The sequence below is a fragment of the Podarcis gaigeae genome (genome assembly GCF_964106915.1).
Source record: "Podarcis gaigeae genome assembly, chromosome: 9".
Lineage (NCBI taxonomy): Eukaryota > Metazoa > Chordata > Lepidosauria > Squamata > Lacertidae > Podarcis > Podarcis gaigeae.
The window spans coordinates 54,497,469-54,507,334 of record NC_139685.1 but is presented as its reverse complement, the minus strand read 5'-3'; the positions used below and the strand labels follow the sequence as shown (position 1 = coordinate 54,507,334).

General features: G+C 39.8%; 1 protein-coding gene across 1 annotated transcript in view; it reads right to left on the bottom strand.

Moving 5' to 3' along the window:
• Nucleotides 1-5,914: 5,914 nt before the first annotated feature.
• Nucleotides 5,915-9,866, bottom strand: part of ZGRF1 (zinc finger GRF-type containing 1) — a 30,195-nt gene continuing 26,243 nt past the window's right edge. Inside the window, 5 exon segments of the mRNA XM_083756231.1 lie at nt 5,915-6,387; nt 6,823-7,084; nt 7,512-7,646; nt 9,082-9,258; nt 9,630-9,753. Of these exon segments, the coding sequence (XP_083612357.1) occupies nt 6,233-6,387; nt 6,823-7,084; nt 7,512-7,646; nt 9,082-9,258; nt 9,630-9,753 (853 nt within the window). The 3' untranslated portion in view covers nt 5,915-6,232.

Below are 9,866 nucleotides of genomic sequence, written 5' to 3'. Positions count from 1 at the left end.
AACTAACATTTAGTGAAGGTAGAGCACAGCCTTATCATCCATTTCCTTGCCTTTTCTGCTGGTGGCAAACACTCTCTGGCAGTGTACAAACCAACAGAGCTACACTGAAAATATTTTGGCTTACCATGGCTTTTGCTGGCCAGCCATCATGGTATTTTAAGGTTATTTTTACAGTCTTACCTGATGGTTTATCTTGCTGCATTTAACTGTTTTGATTGTACTTGCACTGTAACTTATGATCTTGTTTTACACCACCCTGAGATGCCCACATAACAGTGTATAACTATTTAAACCAATAATTAAATATATATATATATAGTATGAGGGCTGAAGTTGGTGAATGCTGGAAGGATTCTGACAAGGGACAAATACTTGTGTCATTATCATCAACACAATTTTTTTTTTGGGGGGGGGGGAATTCTTCTCCATTCCCAAAATGGAGATGAACTTAACTCAGAAAGTAAGAAATGAGGTTTATCTACTGGATACCTCCAACAGAAAATTAGTTCAGAGGAGTATTAGGTAGGACAAGGGGAACCCGGGCTTAAATGCTTGCCTAGGCATGACACTTACTACTGGGTGGCCTTCACAAGTCTGTTTCTTGGTAGGCTTAAATCTGTTTCACAGGGCTTTGTGGGGAACTATCAGATAGTACATTCCCACTCTGGTATAGGGTGGGAGACAAATATAACTACAAGTACCAGATTTCTTAAAACTAAGGAGGTTATTTGCATCTGCAACTGTTCCAGTCTCATAATCTCACCCATTCTGAATGAAGCCGAGTGTTGTTTTTCCATACCTGAGAACTGATTTTTAAAAAATACTTGGCAGAGATACCTGGTCCACAGCTATCTTTAAAAAAAAGTCATCGCTTCTCCTCTTAAAATACATGGAAGCATGGATGACTTGCACACGGTCTGCCCCCATACTGTTATCTATACCTGCCTATGAAAGATCTTCAATATTCAAGAAGGCTGCAGATACTTTTTATTTATTGTTTCCGGGCGCAAAGCAGAACATGAGAATCTGCCTTGAATTACTCTGCAGCAACGAGGGCTTATAGTGGTATTTAAGCTAGGTCCATTCATTTCAAAAGGTCTACTCAGAGTAAAACTTGAATACCACTCTTAATTTCAGTGCAGGCACAGATGTGATCAGCCCTGACAGGGCTCAGTCTTGGATTCGGCAAAGTAATTTGGCTCATTTGTGGAACAAGCTTCCTCTGTGCGTGCACCAAAAGGTTATTTGTGAAAAATCCCTTAGGACATCTTTTACATACTGGACTCAAGCTAGTAATGACATATTTTTTTCATACTCATTTGCTAAAGCCAGGCACTATGCTCAAAAACTATAGGGAAAGTGTTACAGGGACACAAAGCAGATAAATGTTTTTTTTATGGAGGAGGGCACAGCAATTTTCTTTTACTTTCTTTGCAGAAAAAACAGCTTGACAGATGGGCGCCTTTCCCTGGTCTCACTGGGAGATGCCTATACCCATGTAGCTTGGAGGCATCCCTTGCTTGCAACTATTCTCTCTGCCCCCCCCCCCGCCAGGGCCACAATGTGGTAGCTCTCTGATTGTTTGCTTGCCGATTTGCATGGCAGGTGCAGCCCTCCACATAGTGATTTTTAAACTCCAGCCCCTCCCTCGCTTTCTCCTCCCAGGGCGGCAGGCTCTTCCCTCCCCAGGAACCCCAATAAGCTCCCCCACCCCACCCTGCTTTCCCAGAAACTCGAGGATTGCACGGCCAAGACGCAGTTTCCCTTTCCCTTTCTTCTATAGATGTGGCCAAAAGAACAGCCGATTGTGAGAAGAGAAGCAGCCAGAAGCCCAGAGAGACAAGCCTGCAAAAAGGGACATTGGGCAGGCAGGCGAAGGTGCGAGTGAGAGAGCACTAATCGCTGAACCAGGAGACAAATACGATTACCAGCTCCGAGCCTTGAGTCAGAAAGTCTCATAGACTTTAAGATGTTAATCCCCAAGCTAATCCTTCCTTTGGCGTGTAGGAATAGTGCAGCCACAAGAGTTGTTTTGTTATTTATATTGGCGTTTAATAAAACTCAGGCAGTGGTGAATGGGCTGCCCACTCTCCAATGGTAATTAATTCCCTATTTCAGTGACCCAATTGTGCTGGGATAGAGCAGCGGGACAGTCCCACTGCCCCAACCCGCCTTTGTGTAGCTTACATGGCTCTCGTGCTTCAACAGCTATGGAAACCCATTCTTTTGATGTCATTCAAGGAGTTTTCCTTGGGCATCTTCTAAACTTCAAGGACTCTTTTCTTTTCCCAAATGCATGAAAAGCAGGCCTGGCTTGACCACCTCTGTAGAATTTAATGATTTGTTGAAAGGGCCCTTGGGGAAGGAGGGGGCAGGAGAAGGAGATATAGACAAACAGATATGGGGGGGGGGAGAGAGAGAGAAAGGAGGGGGGGAGAGAAAAGAAAATCTGACAGGTTCATATATATATATATAAATGCACACACACACACACATACCTCCATCATTCAGAGTACATCACATGGAATGAAACACTCGTGGAAAGTGTTAGAAATCAATGAATGGGACTTACTATCAAGGCCGTTTTGGGTACAGATGAAAAGTGCATTCAGCAGCAGAAAGCAGTTTCTGCAAAATAGCGGCAGATTATATGAAATGGACACATGAAGATCATGCATCACCTTCGTAAAAGCCGTCTCCATACAAGTAGGGCGTCTATGTCTTTATACACACTTCAAAAAAAGAAAAAGGAAGAAAAAAAAGCCCTTAGCAAGTCACAGAAACAATTCAGAATTCAACTAAGAAAATACAGAGTGAACCATATGGCCAGGGTAGCTTGAGTTGGCTGCATTTTCCCCCAGACAAAGAAGGGATTGAGAGTTGAAGGAAAGGAGAAAAAAAACCAACTTTCCGGCTGATGAAGCTGTTGTCTGGAGGCAATGATCCCAAATCTCAAGGCTTTATTCCAAGCTCCGACTGAGACGTGATATGTCATATGATTAGCATCTTTCATATTTACAAGAGAAGTATAGGCTGCCAGCCTTTAGAGAAAGGCGAGAGAAAGAAGGGGCATATGCTGAAATGGATTTAGCATTTGAAAGAGAGAAAAGAGATCGGATAAATACACTTAAACGAGGATTTAGTTTTACTCCTGTTGAGTTCTAATGGATTGTTGATTGAGATTTTAGGGAGCTGGAACAGGGGTGTCACCAGTAATTTAAAAGATGCTATTCATCCCTTGACTATTCCTTCTTCTTCCACACTTCGCTTATTAGTGGCCTCAGCAGCAGCTTGGACTAAAAGAAATCCTTTTAAAAATAACCAAAATGTGATAGTGAAGCTTACTTTCATTCTAGAAACGCAGATAGCCTACAAAGTCTTAAGAGTGCAATAAAGTTTTAGTTTTCCTGAGAACAACTTCAGTCTCTGTTGGCAACAGACGTGCATCGCATCTGAATAATTATCTTAAATTCATGTGAGATTACGGAAATTTTCTTTCTTCATTTCTTTTAAAAATTAGATGACCCTTGGTAGTTCTCTCAACACTATAGCATGGACCGAAGAGAGAACGCTGGCACCACCTAATGGACGGTCTTTATTTTATGAGAAACATCAGGTTTAATCTATGTTTTTTAACTTTAAAAAACAAAAACAAATTTAAGAGTTTTAGTTCACCACAAGCTAAATCACTGTGTTAGTATTTTTTTTATAAAATATTTTTTTATAAGATATTTTTTATAAAATACTATCCGAGAAAGCAGAGAACATTTTTTTTTTTTTAAAAAGAAATTGTTAAAAAGTTTCTACACTACCCTCTTTTGCTTTTCCATAGTGTACTGGGAAATAGGATTTCCTGTTTTTCAAAAACCAACATGAAAAGTTTGTGTTTGATGGGGCAGTTTCAATAAATGCCATAGAGCTAGCAGAGGGGAATTTAACCCTTTCCCTACAATGCTGTTTTCTCAATGGAAACTGCTTCCCTTGCCCTCCAGAAGCTGGTATTTGCCCTATGGGGAGAAAGACACAGGAATCATTTAGGGTTACTCAGATAATATATGTGAAGTACTCTGAAGATTTTGAAATATATAACTATGTACCTACTAATAATTTTGTAGAAATGTTAACTTTACAGAGAATTTAAGATATTCCTTCCAATTTTTCCATGGGCTTGTGGCCCATAGATCTTTCTATTTGGGGGGGAGGGTGTCCAACTTTTCTGAAGTTTAAATGGAACTTGCTTGCAAATAAGTACAGTTAGGATTACACAGCTCTACTGATCATACTTACCTGCATTCAGACACCAGCTTTCTATGCTTCTGGCTTTGGCATGCTAAACTGAAAGGGAAGGAAGCATTTGTGCAGGGAAGTGCTTAATAGATACCTGGGGGTTTGTAAGATAACCCACCATTAGAGCAGTAAAGGTAAAGGGACCCCTGACCACTAGGTCCAGTCACAGACGACTCTGGGGTTGCGTGCTCATCTCGCTTTATTGGCCGAGGGAGCCGGCATACAGCTTCTGGGTCATGTGGCCAGCATGACTAAGCCACTTCTGGCGAATCAGAGCAGCGCATGGAAACGCCATTTACCTTCCAGCCAGAGTGGTACCTATTTATCTATTTGCACTTTTACATGCTTTTGAACTGCTAGGTTGGCAGGAGCAGGGACTGAGCAACGGGAGCTCACCCTGTCACGGGAATTCGAACCGCCAACCTTCTGATCAGCAAGTCCTAGGCTCTGTGGTTTGGACCACAACGCCACCCGTGTCCCCCATTAGAGCAGTAGCTTGTGCTGATTTCACAATCTTTAAAAGATCAGGTTTCTCACTTAGGTTACAAAAGTGAGAAATGCAAGAATAAGTTTAACAACACTTGTTAAAAACTATCTTGCAAGTTCCTCCCCTTCCCAGCATCTCTGCGAATCCCATGATTGAACAGCCCAGTGGGAAGGCAGGAGAGCTCATGCTCACAAGCTGCTTAAAAGGTATCCCAGACAGCAACAGGAACCTCCCTTTCCTGCAAAGTCCACTAGCTCTGCAAAGGCAAGATAATGAGGTGGGGAGAGAATAAATTGCCGGACCATAAAAGAGGGAACTTTGTCATGATGAAACTTGCCATGAAGCCAGGCATGAAGGAAACTGGAGAGGGGTTGCCACTGTCACTGGGCAACTCAATCTTCATTTGAATAATCCTGCCCACTGGAGCAAGAGGGGAAGGAGCAACCCATCCTAGGATTCCCTCCTCCACTGCAGGAAAATCTTCTAAGTTTGCAAGAAAAGCAGAAAAATAAGAGGCCCTGCAAAAAGCAAGGCAAAGCGAAAATGAAAGCTAGAGCCAGAAACTTCATGAACTGAAAAGTGTGGTTTTTCGAAATTGTTTTCAATCGTTGCTATGAAAGAGGGTTTTAGTCTCAGACAGCCTAAGAGGAGTTGTCAGAATTTATGGTGGAAATGATACGGTTGCAAATGTAAAAGGCTGCTGCTTCAAAGCGTGGGAACAGCCCAACGACCTCACAATAGAAATATGCTGCAGAAATTAGGTGTAATATTGTAGAACGCACCATGATGATCAATAGTGTATGTATTCAATCTAATCGAATCACAGAATTATAGAGTTGGAAGGGACCACATCTAGCCCAACGCTGTGCAATGCAGGAATCTTTGCCCAACGTGGGGCTCAAACTGACAGCCCTGAGATTCAAAGTCTCATGCTCTACTGACTGAGCTATCTTGTTGAGTGATAAAGTCAACCTGCAGAATATTTTTTTAATTTCCACCATCTTTTTTTGTTCTTTTCTCAATAAGCTTTCATCCATAAGACTATTTTATATAAAACACAAAGCCTATTCAGATACTACCCATGACAAATCCATCTAAAAGTTTAATTCCCTGTTGAAAAAAAAATTCCACAATTAAAAGCAATTTTAAAATCCTGACTTTATTCCAGAGTACTTAAAATGTCATTATAACAATTAAAAGAACTACATATAAGTAAAAGGCTCATTTTCAAAGGAAAAGCCCACTTTCTAGTGATCATATCTATGATTTTTCACAGCCTTTTGTGTACCTTTTGATGCACGTAACTAGACCAGCCTTCCCCAACCTTGTGTCTGGGGCTGATGGAGGCATCAGGTTGGGGAAAGCTAACTAGAGTACTGGTGGGACATAAAACAATTAACAAGTTTTAACAGTGATTTTCAAGTTATTTTAAATAATTTACATAAAAACAGCACAAAGTTAATCACTCATTTTTTGTGATAGTGATTTTCTTTTAGATTCTTCCTTTTCCTTCTTCATTTCTTCTTCCTCCTTTTTCCTTTCCACGTAAGATTTAATAATATCATTCAGTTGCTGCTCACATTGGCTAACATGCTGTAATCCATTTTTTCTTCCTGTTGTGAAACAGTTTAATTATATATTAAAGCAATCTTAGTTTTTAATATTTAGACACTAAACAGAGTGTCCTAATACAAGAATCTACACACCCAAGAGAGGTTTGGATTTGGGCTTCTTGTACAACAGCCTGCCATGCCTGTTAAAGCTGAAAGCTAATGTTTTAGCTGGTGCCAAAAAGTTAACTAAGGACTATATTTACTTGTAAGTATTTTTAAATCAGTGTGACTTTGTAATGTAAACATGTTTAGAATCAACCTAACAGTTACAATAGTTACACATACACCACACCAATTTTTTCATCAGGAATAAATGTTTCCCTATTAAAGAACTTACAAGTATTGACACACAAAGAAGCTTATGTTTTATTGCACTAGATTCTCTGGGAACAATATAGCAATAGCTGGCTATATTTTAAAAGTAAGCTGCTTTACCTGCACAGTGCTGAATGATACATCTCCATAGTTTGTTCTTGCTTAGACAGTTTTGATTTCCCACTATTAATAAATGTCGCTTCCCTCTTGTCAATGCCACGTTCACTCTCTTTTCTGAATCAATGAAGCCAACTTGTTTTGTCCTTACACAGGATAATATAATGATTTCTTTCTCTGCTCCCTGGAAGGCATCAACAGTGGACACTTGGACTGCTTTAATTTGGGAAGCATCTGAATGTACAGCATTAAGCAAGTTACAAATCTGCAGACAAAAACAAATCCAGATAATTACATAGATTGTTTTGCAAATTAAATAAAAATAAAATAAAATTTTATTAATATCTTGATACAATTAAGTTTTGAACTTGCTCACAACAAACAGACATGCAAAATTTAAATATTAATTAAGGTTCCTTCTGACTTGAGACAGGCTATCACCCTACTGAAGTATAACCATTTCTGTGATTATTGAGAAATTGCTATCTGTAAAAAGAAGGGTAATTTTTAATTAACCTTTAGTTAGTTTTGAATGTAATGATGTTTAGCAAAGTTAGAAGGTCTCAATAAGAAAGCAAGGATAAAGCTTGTTGGAAAACAGAAAATTAAAACAGAAAACTAAAATTAATTTTTACATCAATACTGTACTGATAAACATTTTACTGAAATGTGTTTTGGTGTGCAACATATACCTTGCTCATTTGTGATTTATAGAGGGATATTACTCCAATCATGTTTCCTTCTATTCCACTGGCAATCAGAGACTGGATTAATTTGACAGTGAAAAATGATTCTGCCAAATTGTGGAAACTGTTGTCTTTTTCCACCTAGAGAAAAAGAAACAGACATATATTATGTAATGTAAGAAAGCCCATGAGATATCATCTGGCCCACTTGGGGGAACAAAGAAAAAAACTTAATTCATAATAATTTCGGTCTAATGATCATGTAGCCTTTGCGATATAGTTTCCAATGCGATTCTGACACACACGGGTTTGAAATGATGTGGAATGCTGTATACTTGTGTGAAGAAACTCCCACCCAACAGGCAAAGCCATTTCAACAGTGTCCCTTTCACCACATGAAATTAAGTCGTTCCAGTGATATCGCTCTCTGCCCAGAACGGGAGCTACTTCAGAGATAAAGCTTCCTTCTCCCAACTGGAGATGATCACTGTGGAAAGTGGGGCTGGTAGTCAGCTGTGACCAGCTGATCAGTGGTGACTTCAGGATCAGCTACAATTAGGCACTCCCAGTCAGGAGTGCCTGAAGGTAGCCAATCCCTGCCCAAAAGAGGACTTAAAACAGTGCCATTCAGCTGAACAATGCTGTTTTCAAGCTCTGCTGGGATCTTTCTTTGCCACAGAACTTGAGTACAAGCCATGCTGCAAAGGAAAAATGGTGATGTCAGGTGACTGACAGGTGCATAGGCCACCTGTCAAAGTGGCCTACTTGGAAAGGTGGGGGGGAGACATACCAATGGATCTTGCCTACAAGTTCAAAAACGTTATTTACCCCTTTGCTAAATGGCCAAATAACTCATATAAAAGCAGCCTTCAATATTTCTAAATGATCTTTCAGTCATATGTAGATCATCACAATTGATGATCAAAGAAGTCCTGTGTTTGACTGCAATATTTGAGACTTCCTTCCATGTAGTTTCGGGTGAAGGATTTAAGCCTCAAAAAAGAGTTGTGGCCTACATATTGAGCAACATCCTGAATATGATTTTTAACCAAAGTGTACTTTTGTCCCAAAACAGAAGGATAAGCATTTTAAAGCAGGATTGCATTATCCAAGTCTCAATTCAAGTAAAAAGATTTCAAGGTCAAAATATTGATTAGTTGGCTGCATAAGGAATTGGAAAAGCTATGGAAATTAAGCCCTGGGAAAGCGGGAGCTGGACTGTGCTTTAGTAGCATGTGCAAATAAAAGAACAAAGGGGATAGGCAGATGTTATGGGCAAATTTATAGAGGAGAAGTCTATTAATGGATATTAGTCACGATGGCTTTATGGAAGCTTTAGGTTCAGAGGCTCTATGCCACAAATGCCAGCTATTGAAAAGCAGCAACAGTAGGGGTTACTGTCCTCTTCTTCTATTGCTACATAAACTCTGTATTGCACCTTCAAAAACAAGCAGCTTTCAAATTCAAAACTGATGCCTTGATTTGTAACCAACTTATCCCAAATAATCCAAAATTGCACTGGCAATAATAAAGCATAATATAATCTTAACAGTTTAAACATAAATATATCATGTACCTGCTCTAAGCCATTGACGTTATAGAAACAAAGTGTTGGTAACCAGTCAATCAGAGGGCTTCGATCTGCTTCAGAAATGCCGTCCAGCAGGCTCCCCTCATAAAACAGGTCATTGGTGATGGCAGATATAGCAGGGTGACAACGATACTGCGTCCTAAGCAATATTGGCTCATGTCCCTATGAGGGAGGGAGGGAAAGGAAGTTGTTGTCAGACTGTACATACCAGTACTAAAAACTACCTACATTTTTAGGATCATGTTATATCTTTTGGTACATTTCAGAGAGCAAAATGAGTAAGAGTCATTGGGTCACAACTATAGCCAGACGTTGTGAGTTTGAGCCAGAGAAATGCCAGCAGAAGGCAGTGCACTGAAGATGACTTTTTCACATAGACCTTCCTCCTGGCAGCTCCCAGAATGGGGTTGGACGTTGTGCATGGAGCAGAGAGGGATGTCTTCAAAATTAAGTTAAGAAAGCAAAGTTCTATCACATAATAAGGTTAGCATCATAGAAAGAATATCTTTTTCAGGATGAATAGCAGGACATACCATCAAGCAGAGTCGATCGAAGAGGGTTTGCTCCAAACCATTACTATGTGCACTTTCAGACCCTTGAATAGTGGGTGGTAGTTGCTTAGGATCTCCAACCAAAATCAGCTTTTCACACTCAAACCTATTTTAAAAAAACACTTTTGACCATCACACATTATTTATTTTCTTTTTTAAATGTGTGTGCTGCCTTTTAGTCCTAGGCTTTAACATCAACTACACCATTGTACAAAATGA